The sequence below is a fragment of the Rattus norvegicus genome, chromosome 13, assembly GCF_021556685.1.
Source record: "Rattus norvegicus strain SHRSP/BbbUtx chromosome 13, alternate assembly SHRSP_T2T, whole genome shotgun sequence".
NCBI lineage: Eukaryota > Metazoa > Chordata > Mammalia > Rodentia > Muridae > Rattus > Rattus norvegicus.
The window spans coordinates 45,444,344-45,463,034 of NC_141546.1; the positions used below are offsets into that span (position 1 = coordinate 45,444,344).

An 18,691-nucleotide genomic window follows, 5' to 3' on the forward strand; every position below is an offset into this window, starting at 1 on the left:
TCAATAGCGCTTTATGTTCCAAGGAAATCTGTCAGAGGCATTTCCACCTGTACATTGCAGAATTGGTCCCTTACAACTTCCTCCTTTTGCTGAATCCCCAAGACGCTGCCTATAAATTCAAAGAATTTCAAGCATCAACAGAAACCTCAACCTCCACCCCTAGAACTTAGTTAGGAACATCTGTTGTTTACAAAGGTTCAGACTGAGAGCTGCCAGACTTGTTCTACAACCTCTACTTTAGCACCAGAGGCTGCCAGGGAGGGATGTCTGAATTTCATGCAAGGATGCCCTGTTCCAATCACTTAAGCAGAAATAGGTTAATACAGCTCAGCATCTTACCACTGAATACAATCCGAGTTTGTTTGGTTTATTCTAATCCTGACTCCTTAATCAGTGTGCCAAAAATGTTAAGATCCAAACCTGTTTCAGTGATCCTTCCGGAATGTCAAACCCAGGGGGCGGTGGGTCAGTTAGTAGAAGAAACAGAAGCTAACAGAATAAAATTATCTTGCAGCAATGAAAAAATCCAACCCCCCCCCCTTTTCCCTCAACCTCCTTAAATTCTTCATTAACACTGAGCTCTTCCCTCGTGATTCTGTACCTCCTCACAGTATGATGCTTCAGCACGCACAGGACTTAGATATTAAAGCCTTTACTTCAATTAACATGGGACCAAATTTAATTGAGAACATAATTGTGCTATCTTCTACCTTTCCGTTACTGAACCAAGCACGAGTCCTTTCCTGAATATTCCACCTTTCCTCCCCTCTCAGGAAACTACTGGTATCTGCTTTAAATAGGATTCTATTTTTAGATTCATGTGCCTGTGTGGATATGTGCTATTATTCTCTTACAGCCTGCCTGGCTTTCCCCAATCAACAATAAAAGATAAAGTCTGTCTAGCAGAAGCTAGCTGTCTTTTCTTCTTATTTTGGAAGCCCTCCCACTTCACACAGTCAGCTCCCAATTCCAAGGCATAGCTTTTGTCTTTAAAAGAGAACTGGGTCAAAGACAATGCATTTAATTGGCTGTGAATTCTTAAGAATTAAAGATCCAGAGATGGTTTATTGCAATACTTATAGGTGTAGATTTCCCTTTTCCCCTGTCAAAGGGCATGTTACTGCCTGGGGAATTAAAAGCTTGAAGTGCGGTCGGCTGACCCTTTCCTGCCAGATCCTAGGAAGCATAGGAAGCTCTTGGAAGTCTGGCATCCTCCCAAATGCTCACAAAAGCATGTTTCACTGTTGACCTGCCCTCTATCATTCTCTATCCCAGAAGGATGGAATAAGGCCATTTAAGTACAAGTGTGGAAGCCTCCTGAAACCTGGAAACAGGAACCATATTCTATTTGCCATGTGGCTGACTCGATGCTGCACTGGCCCGCTGGTCTCCATGGACCGCAGAGAGCTGAATAGAACTGGCTGTCTACCTACTCAGGTCTCATGCTCTTTGCACAAATCTTAACAGCTTCTTGCTACACTCTTCTGTGGTGGTGGTAATTCTATGAGCTAATTTCTGAGTACCTACTAAGTGCAGGTGCTAGCCTAGTACTTCCCATACTATATCCAACCATGAGAACAACTCCTCCAGGTATTACTCGCCACACTTCAGAGACGTAGAAACTAAAGGTGAAAGGGGTTTAAATGACTAGTTCAAAGTCACACAGATATAAGCAGTAGAAGTCAAGTTTAGACTCAAGTTTACCTGGTTCAAAGCTCTGGAGTTTTGCTTTGTTTTGTTTTTCTACTAAGTTGCAAAACTTTCCAAAAGGCTTGCACCAAAATTATTTTTCGGTTCCAAAGATTGGTCAACCAACTGGTCTTGCCCACACTCAAGTTGCCTTCTTATAACTCCCATCCTCCTTTATCCTGTGTAAGGAGCCCTCCCAACACCTTTCATTTTCTTACGAGTTCTCTGAGAATTCCATATGCACTTCCATCACCCTTTCAACTCTTCCCAGATCTAGTCTATTCCTGTCCGTATCCACCCAACTTGGCACCATTAAAAAAACAAAAACAAGACCAATTTGTGCTGTGCTGCTCAAATATTCTTGGGTGTATGGTCTTCCACTAGAGCATGGTTAACTTAATAGGAGCTATATGCAGAGAAAACTGTCTTTCCTTCTCCCAACACCTAACAACTGCCATTGGCTTCATGGCAAACGGAGGGATTTTGTGTCCAATGCCCATCTCCATGTTGGCCTCTGGTCTGATTTGGTCTGCAGAGGTCTTGTACACATTGTCACAACTGCATTGAGTTCAGATGTGCAGCTGCCCCGTGACTAGAAGATACTGTTTCCTTGTAGTCAGTCTCTGGCTCTGACATCCTTTCCAGCCCCTCTTCTGCAGTGACCAACCCCTGAGCTTTAGAAGGAGGGAGTGGAGAATATATGTTTCACTTAGGACTGAGTTTCTGCAGTCTCTTCATCTTTTGCCAGTTGTCAACACCGTCTTTAAAAAGGATGGACCATCACCTAAAGTTCTATATGGAATGGGCTAGTGGAAAACATACCAAGGAATTTCCTGTTAATTTCTCAATAAAAAGGGAACTTGAGCCACAGGGAAGGGAACTCAACCCATGCCTAACACCAGCTGCTACTACATCTGAGCAAAACTTTCCTGGGGGAAACAAACAATTGCCAAGTAAGTCCAAAATGAATGAATGATGTGCAAGTCCCAGGAAGTCAGGAGTTCTCCCTTCTAGCAACTTTACCTTTCCTATTGCTGCCTCCTTACGTGATCCCATACTCAAGGAGAACCTGTTTTCTCTGGTTCTCCACTTTTTTCTCTCTTGCAACCAGAGCTCTAATGTTCTCTATGGCCAGCTGACTGCTTTTCAACCCAATGTCATCTTGTGAAAGTAGCAGATGACTGAACTTGACTCTGAAGGAAGACCCCACTAGCAGGAAGAAGGGAAGTACTTACAGCAACTTCCACACACACAGGCTAGGCCTGAGACCAAGAACACGGCCTCTACATGAATCTTAATCGATTGTGCACTTACTTTTTCACTGAAGGGAGTGCTGAAAGTTGAATATCCATCAAATTTCATTGTTTTCTATTTTTTGTGTGTTTGACTACTTTGCCTGCATGTATGTCTATATATTATGTCCGTGCCTGATGCCCCAGAGGTCAAAAGAAGGCAGAAGATCCTATGGAACAGGAATTACAGAGGTTGTGGGCTATCATGTGGGTTGTAGGAACTGAAGCTGGGTCCTCTGAAAGAATAACCAGTGCTCTATCTGCTGAGCCAACTCTCTAGCCCCTACCAGTCCATGAGATGGCAAGCCAGGCTTTCTTGAGACCGTCCCAAGAGTAACAACTCACAGACATTAAGTAGGCAGTTACTTTCCATGTGGCCAACTTCACGTACTGCTAACTTAATGTTAGAAAAAAAGAAAATATTTGTTTTTTGCGGGGGTGGAGGTGGGGTCCTAAGTTAAAGTCCCTTTAATTTCTTTGGGCTCCCTCTTCTAAGAGTCTAGAACATAATTTTAAAATGTCCAACAAATATTTATTAAGGAGAAGGAAAAGATGGGAAAATATTGACAACAGGCTATAAAATAGCATAAGGTCTATGTAGGGAGCACAGCAGGATAGCCAAGCAGAGTGTCTCTCTAAACCTCCACATGGGGTAGGTGTGGGGGAGAGAAACTACCTCAAATTAAAACAAAGGCATTAGTTATTAAAAGCAGAAGATCAAAACCAAATGAGCTGAAAAGTAATTTACAGAAAGCCTGGTGAAAGAAAAGAAGAAAAGCCAGCACATTATTAATTAGAATCCTTCAGAATCCTGTGGGGCAATATTAACACAAATTCCACTTGAAGAGACAATCAAAGGCTCAACAACAAAGAGGAATACATTTATGCTCTTCAGAGAGCCAAAGAAAATGCCAAAACATCCTCCATAGGAAGGCTTCCTACCTCTCAGAACGTTTTATCTCTGCTCGTAATCACACAAGGCTGTAACAGTCAGGGGACAGGGAGGCCACACTACCTATCTCAAAGCTGAAGGTACAGTGGAATAATCAGTCTAGCTGTCTAGCTTCTCTCACTGGGGCAGAGGGAATGGGAGCATCAGGTCAGATTTTACATGAGTCATGCTGGACGGGCTTTAGTAGGATATCTTCCCTGAGCCATGTGGGGAAGGACAAAAGGTGAACAGGAACAAAGAACAGAAAGCAGAGTCACAGGGCCACAGCACAGGGTAATGACTTCCAGTGGAAAATGGTTTTTGTCCAAAAGATGAAAATAAGGAGTTCAGCAACATTTGCTCCTAAATGCAGTCACTTAAAGCTGTAACAAAATAACCATCCTAACCCAGGGTGAATGGCTGAAACGGAGCCAGAGTAAGAGGCTGGCCTGGAAAAGGGTGGGATGAATCCATGTGTACTGCCTTTAGCCCTGGCCAACTTGCTCCGTCCCAAGCTGAATAAAGTCCACATCCCAGAGCAGGCTCTACCCCGAGCTGCTGCTGGCAGCTGCTCTCCTGGCAGCACAGGCAGACAGATTCATGGCATTACTGGGCCAACAGCTGCTGCAGCGTGGGGGGTGGGGGGAGTGACAAGTGCCTGCTGAGAGTGAGCTATTCTGGGACCAGTCACAGAGTCAGCAAAATTGAGGCTACAGTTGCGGGCTGAATGAAGATACAGTACACTTCCTACTCCAAAGTTTAGAAAACCAAAAAGTGCTTTCTCCGGCCCAGCTCGTTTGGCTTAGGTGACTCACATTCAGCTCCATCCTTCTATTCTCCAGGGTCATGACTTTCATTCTGGCTCCTATTACTCCATCACTGGACTGCCTTATCTCCCTACTATGTCCTTTCATCTAGGCTCTTTCTTTGTTTCTTTCCTCCCTTTTTAAATGATTTATCTATTTTTATTTTCTTTGCATAGCTGTTTTGCCTGCCTGTGTGTGTGTGTGTGTGTGTGTGTGTGTGTGTGTGTGTGTGTGTGTGTGTGAAATCCCCTGCACTGGGAGTTATACATAGTTGTGAGCTGTCATGTGGGTGTTAGGAATTGAACCCGGGTCCTCTGGAAGAACAGCCACTGCTCATGATCCCTGAGACATCTCCCCAGTCGTAATCATCTAGGTCCTTTCAAAAGCATGGACATAATTCAACTCCTTGCTCAGAAATTGTCAGTGGTTCCTCTATACTTACAGAACAAAGCCCTAACTCTATTGGCTAGTATTTATAACCTTCCATAATCTTCTGGCTTACCAACTTTTATAGATATAATTCCTACTGTCCAGAAAAGCAGATGTTATCCACAGTCATGGTTTTCTCATCTCAGGGCTTGTTGGTAAAACCATGGCTGTGGGTAACACTATTTTCTATCTAAAATACTTCCTTCTCTAACGTCTTCCATTGTCTCAATTATATTAAATATTTAGGTAAGTATTACCTTTTCAGCAATATTTTCTAAAATTAGTTCTACTTTTCCATTCCTAACCAGTGGACTTCACCTCCGAAAAGCTCTCTTCCTCGCCCTCCAAATAGAACAAATCACTCTGTTATGTGCACTATGTATGATCGAGGGACACTGCTCTCTCACACACCTGTCCTTCTACACACCATGAAACTTTGGCAATGTTGCAAATACTGTCCTTCAATGTGTTTTCCCTTCTACAGTGATAGAAACTCTACTTTTCAGGTCACACAAATTAATAAATATATTGTCTAGTCCCCCTTACAGCATAGATAATCATGTGACTAAGTACTGTCCAGCTGGATGAGTTAAATGCATGTATGTGCCGTTTCTAGACTATACCTTTAAAGAATAAAGACATGGGGTTGGGGATTTAGCTCAGTGGTAGAGCGCTTGCCTAGGAAGCACAAGGCCCTGGGTTCGGTCCCCAGCTCCGAAAAAAAGAACCAAAAAAAAAAAAAAAAAAAAAGAATAAAGACATGTTTCCCTCTTGCCCTGTTGCTTTTCCCAATGGATGAAATGGGATGTGGTGACAATGAGCTACTCTGGCTTACACAGCAATGGACAATACTGTAAGGGTGAGATAAGGAGCCTGACACAGTCCTGACTGTTTAGCAGGCTGTTAATGTACAGAAAAATATGCGCCTGCCTTGTATAAGCTAATATTACCTAAAGTCTATTATAGCAGCCACACCTATCTTAACCGAAGTAGTCATGCCTAAAGTGTCTTCTCTGTATCAAAAAAAGAAAGGAAGGAAGGAAGGAAGGAAGGAAGGGAGGAAGGAAGGAATGGAAGGAAGGAAGAAAGAAAGGAGAGAAAGAAAGAAAGAGCGAGCAAGGAAGAAAGAACAGATTAGAAAGGAAAAGGCCAAATTTTGTTCGTGCTACCTACAAAATGGCAGCACAGCTGCAGGAGCACAGCCGTCTCTGCAGCGATGCTTACAGTACACACGCATCTGAGCACTTGCTTATCTTTCTTAACTCAGAACCGAGAGGGAAGGGGGAAAATGAAGGTTCCGTCAGTAGTGCTAAACTGAGTAGAGGTCCTATCACCACGCTAGTGAGACAAGAGAAGTCAACCAGGTCTGTGGCTTCTCCAGATGCTCACTGGGGTTATCGTCTTATCCATGTGACTCATCCAACACCTCTGCTAGTACGCTGTACCGCGTGAGCGTGCTATTTATTACGTGACCATTTTTGACGCATAAAACACGGCAATTCAGGTGTTCCATTCTGAGAGAGAGAGAGAGCCTTTTGTTTTCAAGCTCTTTTTTAAAAAAAAGATTTCCTTCATTTATATTTGTGTGTGTGTGTGTGTGTGTGTGTGTGTGTGTGTGTGTGTGTGTGCGTGTGTGTGTGTTGTGATTGAGTACAGTGCTCATAGAGGCCAGAAGAGGGCAACAGATTCCTGGAGCTATAGATGGTGTGAACTGCCTGACAGGGGTCTAAGAATCCAACCTGGAGCCTCTCAAGGGCAGCAAGCATCTTAACCACTCCAGCCTCTGGGCTCATCTTACTTGCCTCTGCTTCTCTCAGAAAGCCTAGGTTATTAGTAAGGTTATTAGTTATTAATAAAGGTTATATTAGTAAGAAACTGCTGAAATTGACTCAAATCAGCTACTCCTTCCAATAATTCTAGCTCCCTGAGACACAGGGCCCTCCATCCTGCCTGGGAGTAGGGACCAACTTTTCTTACTCATTCCTTTTAGGCACTTTCCTTTCTCCTAATATTTACTACCTCCCAATGCTGGGAGGCCTTCTGAGCCTTAGGTTTTAGCACTGGGTTCTTCTTTCATCAACATCTGCACTATTGTTTACACTAAAGATTTCAACAAATATTCCCACTCAAAACCACTTGGTCGGCAGCACCACATCTCAAAATAGGGACCTAAAATCCTTACAATGTCTCAAACTCAACATGCTCAAAGCGGAGTCACTATTTAAAACACCCACTTCCTCAATGCTTACATGTTTAGAAAAGACACCACAATTATTCGGGTTCCTAGCTTAGAGACAGACATCAGGTTTCTTGTGACCAGTAAGATTCTTTTTATCTAATCAGTTATCAACCCTGTTTACTTTCTCAAAGAACCCTTGAATACTGCTATCACAGAAGACTAAAATGTCCACCAAAGGCTTGTGTGTTACAGACTTGCTTACTGTGGTGGATCTGGGGACAGCAGCAGACTCTTTAGGAGGTAGGACCTAGTTACAGGAGGTTGGCACACTGGGGGACTGTCCTTAATGGATTGCTAGTCCCATCCTCTCTCTGCTTCTTGACCATCAAAAAGGAACAGACCTCCCCATTATGCTCTTGTCATATGCTGCCACAAGTTCCCCCAAAACAGGATCAAACAACTGTGGGTTGAGAACCTCTGGAACCATGAGGCAAGAAAACTTTTCTCCTCATAGTTTATTTATTTTAGTTATCTGGTCACAGGAACTAACTAAGTTTACTAACACTAATACATACCCACTGCTCTGTTATCCAATTCTATATGCACTACCCCCCCAAACTTAATATCCTTCTCTTTGATTTAAACACACACACATACACACACACACACACACACACACACACACACACACACACACACACACACACAATTTTGCCCATACTTTTCAACATAATATCCTCAAGGGCTCATTACCACAGGGCATGTCAAATGTGAAATTCTATGCTTGCTGTCAAAGCATTATCCTTTGGGACCCATTCTACTTACTTAACCTTGTTTTTCCCTGCTTTTGAAAATATCTATTTTCTTCTATCTCTATTAACCCCCCCTTTCTATATACTTTATAGTTCTTTTCCCTGTTAACCAAGTATTCTATAGCTTATCTTATTCCCAGAGGAACCAGGACAGAGCACAGTACTGAGCAGGAATTAAGAGGGGGTGGGAGGGCTAACAACTGCATTATACTCAGTGTAAGGTAAGTCAGGAATAAGCTGGAACACATCAAACATAAAGTAATGGTCACAGGAACAGAAATGGCTCCCTTTCCAGTCCTTGCACCAACTGCACTACACATCCGCAGTACTCACCTCAACTTCAAATGCCTGATTGTAATGTGTTTACTCCCCACCTCATCCTAATTAAAATGCCACATGGAAAGGAAATGCTTGCTCTCTGCCATATCTCAAGGCATTATGAAGGCGTTCAAGGAATGTGAAATAAGGTATTAGTTGCATGAATGTCTAAGAAGTCTTCCCTTTGGGGCTAGCTAGGAAGAGGAAGGGAATTAGTAGGTGAGAGGGAGCAGGAGAGAGTAGTGTGATGTATGGTAGAGGAGGGAGTAAATATAATTGAAAAATGGTATATATGCATATATATGTCATAAAGAAACCTATTACATATGCTAATAACTCTCTCACATATACATACTTTTGACCAGTGGCTGACATACAGGAAAAGGTATAAAACTCATTAGCTGGGCTCCCCCATTTATTTTGATCTGTTTAGACAACTGTCCATTTAAGACTAATGTGAAAAAGGAAGAATTATTGAGGGCTTTCAACAACTTTGGACTCAACCTGGATCTAAGTGGCAACCCCTCCTTCTCTGTACCCTAGACCTCACTCTCAACGTTTGTAAAAACAATTTCCATGAAGTCCGTACTTAAATTGCTGGTCCTTAGTGCTTCGTGTCTTGGCTAGAAAGCGCTCGGCTAGCTTCTCCAGGTTGCGAGAGTAGTCCATCTCAATCTCAGCCTTCTTGCGGAAGAAGTCCTGCAGGTCTTGCAACAGCTGCACCCGGAGCTCGCACTGCTGATCTAGGCATTTCATCTGCTCTGTGAGCTGAGCCCGGATCTCTGCAAGAAAACAAGAGTGTGGTCAGACAGACAGCTCTAAATATACACCGTACACACAGATACTTACCTGCCTTACGCGTGCTTGTTCCCTGTACCCTGTGGTATCAAAGCCTACGGAATTGGCCCTGTGATATAAGGCACCTCCAAAAACCTCTAACAACTCTTTTTGGACCACTGGAGACTATTTGTGACTTAGAAAAAGTTACATAAGAGACAAAATAATATTCAGTGCTAACAATTTACTATAGCCAACACTATCCAGATTTTGGGTTCCTTTCTGGCCAGGAACCCAAAAGAAGAATTGGGTGAATTATGCTAACCCCATTTTTTTTTTTAATAAATTTATTTTGTCTTTTTTTTTTTTCCCCAGAGCTGAGGACCGAACCCAGGGCCTTGAGCTTGCTAGGCAAGCGCTCTCCCACTGAGCTAAATCCCCAACCCCTGCTAACCCCATTTTAAAGATGGAATTACTGAATCTTAAGGAAAACAAATGATTAAGTCGCAGTAAGCTAGGACTCAAACCCAGGCATATGACTCACTTTATTTTTTATACTTTTTCTCATCATTTCAAAATGTTTTTCAGCACCTGAGAAGCAGGGAGGTAGAAAGGTGCCTTTCCAGGTCAAATGGCAGCAACCACGAACAAAATATTCACCGTGACTGCCAGGAAATCACATTTAAGGTCAAGTGGCTTCATAGTTTAATATCACAGAACGTGAATCTTCAAGAACCTATCTTTAGAGGTGGAAGAGCAGCAAAAGATAGTGGTGGTGATGATGATGATGATGACGACGATGACGATGACGATGACAACGATATGCCACCTTAGATCGTTTTACTCATTTCTCCTTTTCTCCACCCTTACCTGCCTGATGGCCTCTCAGTCAGAGGCAGAACTATGTCTGGTTATGCTTCTGCTGGCAGAGTCCTACCCAGTCCTGCACGGGGCTAGCATAGATCGCCATCAGTGTGGAACCACAGCAATGGCAGCTTCAGCTGCAACTGGACCTGCCTTGAATACAATACTACATGGTTTGCTGATAAGAGACTTGGCATTTGTGGCAAACAGCCTGCCAACACTGGGCAGCTTTCTTGCCCGGAGTAGGCACACAGTGTATGCCCAGCTTAGTTTACATCCAGTCTCCATTAGCATCAAAATAGAGCAATTGTTTCATCCCTCCTCTGCCAGCAAGCTCACCTCCAAGCATGCCTCCAACTGAGGCTGAAAGGAAGGATCTATTTTATGCAGTTCCTTACAAAGCTTCAAGTTCTTTTCCCATAGATTTGGCAGATGGGGAAGGGGAAGAATGAAGTTTTCACCTGAGCCTTAGATGAAATTTTAGTATAAGGGCCATGATCCTGAAATCTTTGTAACCACTCCCTTCTTAAAGCAATGAGGATTGACGAGGGTGCACTGGGTTTTGCCTTAGAATACTTAAAGTCCAAAATCTGTTCCTATCTTCTTTTTTATAGTTTCTGATTCTGTAGGTATCACTGTATGACAGACACAGCTAGTTCTTTGCAAGTGACCCTAGGTAATCTCCAAGAGCAATCTTCTTCCTCATCTCTTTCTCCTGCCAACCACCAATGCTGCCCAGCCCTCCAGTAACCCAACCCGAACTGAAACTGAGCACTGCAGGATTGTCTCCAGCAAGCAGAATGCTTCACAAAAAAGCTGCCTGCATCATCACTCATCAAAGCTCTCTTGTTCTTGTATTCTAGAGTCTGATTACAAGGGGGTGTAGGAGTGTTTATGTGTGTGTGTGTGTGTGTGTGTGTGTGTGTGTGTGTGTGCGCGCGCGCGCATGTACAAGAGATCTACAGAGATCATGTCAGGAACATGGTTCCTGTCCTAAATCTGGATCTCTTAAGGATAAAATCCCTTTTTATGATCACTGCTAGAAGCATCTGCCCCCTTTGTAGATATTAATGAAAAGACAGCAGTAATTGCCAGTAGGTAGAAAGATTGGGGGTAGAGAGCATGTGTGGGTCATCAATATTACTTAAAACTTGTCCATTAAATAAGAATCATCTCTTAGAGCATAATGGCTGTCCAGGAACAAAGATACAAAGGGAGAAAGAGGTATACTGAGGCTATCAAGACCTTCGGAGACATCTATGACTCTCTTAAGACTAATAACCTCTTAGCCAGGGATGCAGAAAGAAACACTCTAGACTGTTCTGGGGATTATAGACAAAGTCCCATGATACTAATGTAATTCAAGAAGTAGGGGGTGGGGATTTAGCTCAGTGGGTGGAGCCCTTGCCTAGGATGTGTAAGGTCCTGGGTTCAGTCCTCAGCTGGGGGGGGGGGAGAGAAAAGGAGGAGAAGGGTGGGGGAGATAGAAGGAGGAAGAGGGAGAAGGAGAAGGGAGGAGGGAGGAGAGAAGAGGAGGAAGAAGGGGAAGGGGAAGGAGAAGAGGAAGGGGAACAGGAGGAAGAGGGGAGGAGGAGGAGGGGGAGGGGGAGGAGGAAGAAGAAGAAGAGGAGGAGGTGGTCGTGGTGATGGTAGGCTACCCTGAAATTGTACTATCCACATGATCCACATAACAGAGACCACGTGTGAGTTATATCAATGTGTCTTAGAAGTTCACCAGCATGAGACTCCGTGTTGAATTGGCAATGAGTAAGCAGTGTAGCATAAGCTATATTGCATACTTGGACCTCCTTCTTAAGCCCTATAGAAAGGGTGTGTGTTTACTAAACACATTATGTAGATGAAGGGTACACACACACACACACACACACACACACTACAGCTTATTTAATTTCCATTACTAGCTTCTAAGATATTTCAGATGAGAAAAATGGAAAGCTTATTAAGTAATATGTTAACATGTGAAGGGCCATACGAACAGTATTAAACAGGGCTTATGGCGGTTAATGCTTGATAGAATCTATCTATTATCACCTATGAGACAAGCCTCTGAGTATAACCTAGATTAAGTTAATTTAGGTTGGGAGATTCCTAGACTGAGGGTACCACCATTCCACAGGCTAAGGTCTTGAAGGGAATAAAATGAGGAAGCAAGCCAACATTCACTGCTCTCTTCTTTCTGCAGACATAGTGTGAGCAGGCTTCCAGCTCCTCCTGCCTTGACTTCCTTCCACAAGGGACTTTACCCACAACTGTAAGCAAAAAGGACCCTATCTTTCTTTAAAATGCTTTTGTCAAAATATTTTGTCACTGCATCAGGAAAAGTAAGACAGGGCTAAAGCTAATTTGATGTTTATCTGGTTTGTTGACGTGAGAAGCAGACACTCCATTGACAGTATTTCTGGGTAAATGTTTTTTTTTAATCTCTGGAATCTCAACTTCATCTTCCTGCAGAGGAAGATTCAGGGCCCCAAGCCATCACATATTTTTGACTAATCCACAAGCAGACTGGATCCCTTCCCTATATCCTAGATCTGTTCTCCATGGCAGCTTCAAAGAAAGTCCTTCCCTTCCCTTGTGAGCACATCCAGAAGAAAAGGGGAGAAATGATATCCCTACCCCAATCCAGCAGAGCTTACTAATAGATACTACCTGTCCCTAGTTTATGACATAGCACCCCTCCCCTACATCATGCCTAGAAGGAAGTCTCGCCTTTGTTATCCTTAGAACATTGAAGAAGGCAGTAAGAAAGATTCCAGCCACCCCTACCCTTGGGTCCCCTCTTCCAAGACAGAATGGCTGCTCTGTGGAGAGCAGAATGTAGGGCTGCTGTTGTTACAACAAACAGTGGTCCTCAATAAGGCAGCTGTGCCAGCCTCTGTCCATGCACATAAGGAGAAAGAAACAATAGTGTACTGATTGTCAGCACACTTGGGCCATGTGCCCAGGCCGAAGACCCCTCCATACTCTGGATGACCATAAGGGCAGAAAGAAAAAGGGGCAATTTATAAAAGCACAAGGAATTTCTCAAAGTTCCCTGTGTGCTCAAGTGCTCATGTGCACATGTGAACACACTCAAAGACACACTATTCACATCATGTTCTACCATACCAAATCAAGACTTTACAAGTCTCCTTTGTAGTTCACAGAGAAGTCCTTGGAGATGACAGGGCCCTTGTAGCTTCTCTCTCTAGACTATGCGGGAGAAGCCAAGCTATACTTTCTAAAAGTGCTGCCTCTGAGCTATGAAAGCGCCCTGGGTATCTATGAAGTACCAAGTACTAGGACCGCCATGGACTAGCTGCACGGAGGGAGGAGTGCCCAAAGTACTCTCCTCTGGGCACCTAAGTCTTGGTTATGCTGCGACTCTTCTTTACTATCTAACAAACTCACGGAGTAAATTCCAATGTGAAGACCCAAGAGTCAAATATAACCAATGACAAAAGGAAATCAAACTGTGAGTCTTAAGAAAAATAACTTTTTCTACCATATTTAAAAGTGATACAAGAAAAAGAAATCTTTTCTTGAAAGGACTACAGTTTTTAAATGAGTTTCATGTACTCAAGAGTGACCTTTGCTATTTCATTCATTGATTCAAGTCAAAATTTAACTTTGCTGTTTTGCTTTTGCACAATTTTGTAAGTATGTGAAAACACACTGAATCACTTTAAAGGAATGAATTTTATAGTATGTGACTGTTAACACACACACACACACACACACACACACACTTGAATATCTTTAACTACACCAACTGGTACAGTGTATTCTTTTGAGGTTGAGTTCCTTTCTACTAACAGAGAAATGGCCCCAAATAGACACCATAAAGAATTCTTGGTTTCTATTTCTCAACTTTTAGGGTGAAATTAGTTCTGCATTGAATATCACTATAGCAGATTGTGCAAGCAGTATGTCTGGGCAGGCTTGGTCATGACTAAACTCCACTGGCTAGAACATCATTATTCTACTGTTTTTGATAGATGTCCAATCGAACCACAGCAAGTAATGTTTTAGGTTCAAACTCAGGATCAGCAGACATAGCCAACAGGGTCTCCCCTGGGCAGTTTGCCTCTTGGTCTATGCCTGGGTACAGTTGAGACACTACTAACTACACGTCTTGGGAGTTAGAAGGAAATTTATATCTTTCTTTTAAAAGGTGCTAACAGGTTTCAGTAAGGGTATCATTGGAAGATGCTGATCTTTTAGCAAAAATAATCAAGGCTCTACTTCACTGACACTCATGTACCTTTAAATGATAGCACTTCCAGTGCAGATGAACCAATCCTCTGGAAACTGTCCTCAATTCAGAGAACACCTGGTGAACTCATCAAGGTTCAGATGGGGATTGTGTTCCCTAATGCTTTAATCCTGAAATAAGAGTTCGTTTCTTTGGCCTTCCAAAATTCATCTCCATATTCCAGAACCTCTCAAATTCAGTCATAAATACCACACATATTTAAGGAAAAAATGGGCATGTGAAGGCAGACTAGAAGAAAAATGACACATTCTTTAGAAAAGTCCCAGAGGTGTATCCTTCCCTTCTTGGTGCGCTGGCATCTTGGAAACAGGTACTACGACTCCCACAGGCTCTGTTGCCAACATGAAACATAATACTAGCCCATATTTCCCACTGCGAACCTGGTCTGATTGCCAGTCTTTTCCACAAAATCTACCTCACCTGCTTTTAGTCCTTTCACAAACATATGATGTCACCTCAGCTACCTCAAGAATACTGACTCACAGTACCTTCCAGAAGGTGTTATATAAGAACACAATTGAGGCTTTCATCAGGTTCTTTCCATTATTTCTTTTTTTTTTTTTTTTTTTTTTTTGGTTCTTTTTTTCGGAGCTGGGGACCGAACCCAGGGCCTTGCGCTTCCTAGGTAAGCGCTCTACCACTGAGCTAAATCCCCAGCCCCTTCCCCATTATTTCTTACTGAAACTTCTGATCCCAACACTAATCAGTTCCTCTCCAAATTGATCCCCAGGAAACAAAGCAGGATGCCCTGCCAAGTCGTGCTCTTTACTCTGCTCACTTGCCTTTCTACAAACTTACTAATTCCCGGGCTCTTAAAAAGTCTTGCTAGACAGAAGTGAGAAGCAAAGCCTAAGGAAGAGAAGAGAACTGGGTGCCACGTTCAATCTACGAGCAATACCATACTCTGCCAGGGCCAACACTGGTCCTTATCCTCGAGTAGTTGATGTTTTAAAACACACCGAGCTGCCTTTAGTAAACTAGAAAACAGCAAGTCTCTCCCTCAAAGAATATGACTAATAGCTTCTCCCTCATTACTTCCCTCTATTGAAGAACTCCTCACTGGCAAGAATTATTCCAAACAACTGCTGCTGGAATTCCTCTTTCTATGTCTATACCCAGTTATACTCGAGCCCTCTCCAGCCTCCTAGAACTGACTTGCCATCTCTCCTTAGTTCTCTTAACAGGTATCCACAACCTAAGCCCAAACTGAAACTCTGATACAAGCCCTGGCCTCTGTCTCTCCTGGGTCCTATTCTAATAACGGCACTTTTTTACCCGCCAGTCCAAAGCCCTTCAGTTACTGCTGAGAAATCTCTCTTTCGTATTCTGTCAACTGAAACTGCCTTCAAATTGCCTCCTGAATCCAACCTCTTCTTAGCCCAGCACCCATTCATTCTCTACTTGCGTGCTAAGTGTAATGTGCCATGGCTTTGTTCTGACCCACTGTTCCTCCTGGCCGTCCATCATCACCCTCTGATGGCTTCCCACAGAAGAAAGGGTGAAAACTTTCTAAACCCTTACATGGCCCAGCTGCTCTGAAACTCGCCCTTACAGATCCCAGGCACGGGAGCCTCTCTGGCCATAAGACATGCAAGCCCGCCTCTACCTCAGCTAAGGGAAGCTTTCACATTTGCTTCCGTTAGCTTGAAGCACCTTTGCCAACTTTAGCATACCTTGCTCCTTCACTTCAGTCAGTTTTCTGCTCAGAGGCTGTCTTCTCAAAGCAGGACTGAGAGATCTAATCCCAGCCTTAATGTTCATTTCAATCTGTCCACTCTAACTTCTATATGCATAACTCTAGGTATTTATTGTGTTCCCCTCTCCCTTGACACAAGCCCCATGATGACACAGAATTTGTTTCATTCCCTGTTAAACCTTGATCCCTTAATGACCAACATATAGAAAGTCTTCAAAGAATATGCATTTAGCAAACAAAGAGTTGCTTTGATTTTATGAGATTTGAGACAACTTATTGTTTTTTCCCCAAGACTTTTTGTCATGATTGTTTGCTAATACCCCAGAGTCAGTAACTATTCCTTTTAAAAAGAAAAAAGCGCTAGAGAGAAGGCCCAGCGGATCAGGGAACTTGAGTTCAGTTCCCAGCACCCAAAGTAGGTGACTTACAATGTTCTCTATAACTCCATTTCCAAGAAGTCTGATACTCTCTCCTGGCCTTTGTAGAAAAACACATATACAAAGCATATGCTCTCACAGATACACACATAAATAAAATTGGTCTTTGAAAAATTTTTAAAAAGAAACCCCACAAAAATTCAGAAGAGGGAGATGCATTATCTAGTCAGCTCTGTTCTGACAAATGTTTTCTCTCCATTATTTATGACAGATACAAAAGGACTCAATGTATATGCCCACAGGGCTTTTTTATAATTAATGAACTCTTCTTAAGAGGAAACTTTATGAAACCAAGTTTCAGTTGCCCCAGGGCTGGCCAAATACCATGAACACTATCCCAGTCAGAGCAAAAATTAGCAAGGTTTTTCCTAAATCTCAAAGTCCCTTGTAACAATCTTTCTCTTTCATTACTGTTACTAGAACCCAGCACGAGGCCATCTTGCAAATGAGTGATTGCCTATGACAGTCTTTAAGTAGAAGATAAAGGTTATCACTTTCACTATGCTTATATTTCTAGGCATGTAGTAACCAGAATCACAAGATCACAGCGGCCAATGAGAACCTTCAAAGTGCCTTTGTCAGGAGACACACACGTTCCATCAAGAAAATGGGGTCCTGTCCCCGAACCTCCAACTAACCCACAACAATATAATGTCATTCACAATTTTCAAAACAAGTGAACAAATAATTAAACTTCTAAGTACATTAATGTGTATTTGATCTAAACCAAACATATCATTTTAATCTTTTTTTTACAAATCAAATCTTTTCTTACATACTTTATTTCAAAAGTTAGTGCACATCACTTGCTAGATAGGTTTACATATAACAAAAGTTATTAAGATTTAAAGTATGTTAAAATATATATCTTAATATACTTTAAAAGAAAAATTTGCCTAAATTCGCATCTTTGTTGTAGTTTATAAAAATGATAATACTTATTTAAACTCCTGAGGGATACCATGGAATTATATTATCCTGAGAAGAGTTTATAAATTTTTAAATATTGGGAAATGCCAACACATATGAGACTTTCTCATTTTAAGCAGCAGCCTGCCTTCCAAAGGAATGTCCTCTAGAGAAGGTAGACTGTGAGAAGGAATTGTAACATGATAAGCTCATTATTAGGAAAAGAAGCAAGCCTATTTGGTCCAAGACTCAGGAAGTTATTTCCAGAAGCCAGACTTCAAGGATCCGGGTTACCCAGAAAAGGAGTACAGGAAATGTTCCCTAAGCCAAAGGGAAGAGTGCATTTCAGTGGTCCAGAGGAAAGGGGACAGAAAGACTCATTGGAGGAACTGAAATAACAAAAGAAATCCAGACTAACTAGAACATCCAACCTTAAGTAGGAAGGTGAGCAAAGACTGACAGAAGAGGCAGAGGGCACAATGCTGGACAATACCAGGTACTGAGCAGCATAGGACTGCTCCTAAGAGCAATGGCAAGCAAGCCCTTAAAGATCACATATAGAAATTATACAGCAAACTGCTTTCAAAGATGGTAAGCACACCCTCTGGAGTGCCCAAACACAAGAAAGAATGAACCATTTCAGTTTTGGAGAGGTCAGGAGTGCAGTCTTCTTCTAATGACTCCTTCAACCTGCATCTTCCATAAAAACTGAAATTCCTCCCAAGCACAAAGAGCATAGTGAACCAAAGGTTAGCCAGAAATGATCGCAAGCTATGATCTTGCAAATGATCAGTCCAGTGAGTTAGGCAGTAGAGCAACAGCAAGAAAACTGCATGAGTCAGGCCAGTTAGGCCTAGGTTTCTTTTTCCCCATCTGAGCATCTGTGGTTAAGTATTTCTGCCCTGCCTACCCACTATACACCAAAAGCTATGTCTCAACCACATGAGTCAACAACAGAAGCGAAAAGGACTTTAACTCGACCACCAGAAAAACACAAGAAATGCTTTGCCTGGTTGTTTCACACCTCAAGAGAGGGGAGGAGACATCCTCATGTTCAAATCCATAGATGGGCATATTTAGAATATACTTGACGTTGGAACATAATTCAGAGCCAAGTCAGCTAAGAATAAAAAACACTGAACTAAATAAAATTAAAACCAAATACAAAACATTAAAGCTTAGGTCTGGATTCAGTCAACTCACTGAGTCATAAGCCAGGCTTAGGCTAATGGAGCCGACAGCAGTCAATCGACCTTACGCTGGAAAGCCTGGCATT

The 18,691-nt window shown here is 42.5% G+C and overlaps 1 protein-coding gene across 11 annotated transcripts in view; it reads right to left on the reverse strand.

Moving 5' to 3' along the window:
- Srgap2 (SLIT-ROBO Rho GTPase activating protein 2) overlaps nt 1-18,691 on the reverse strand; it is a 223,258-nt gene that overhangs the window by 124,978 nt on the left and 79,589 nt on the right. For all 11 annotated transcript variants that reach the window (XR_015635271.1, NM_001401376.1, XM_087581157.1 and 8 more), the window contains 1 exon segment: nt 9,046-9,238. Coding sequence is in view for 10 of the 11 variants with exons in the window: in NM_001401376.1 (NP_001388305.1) it covers nt 9,046-9,238 (193 nt within the window). In the remaining variant the exon portion in view is untranslated.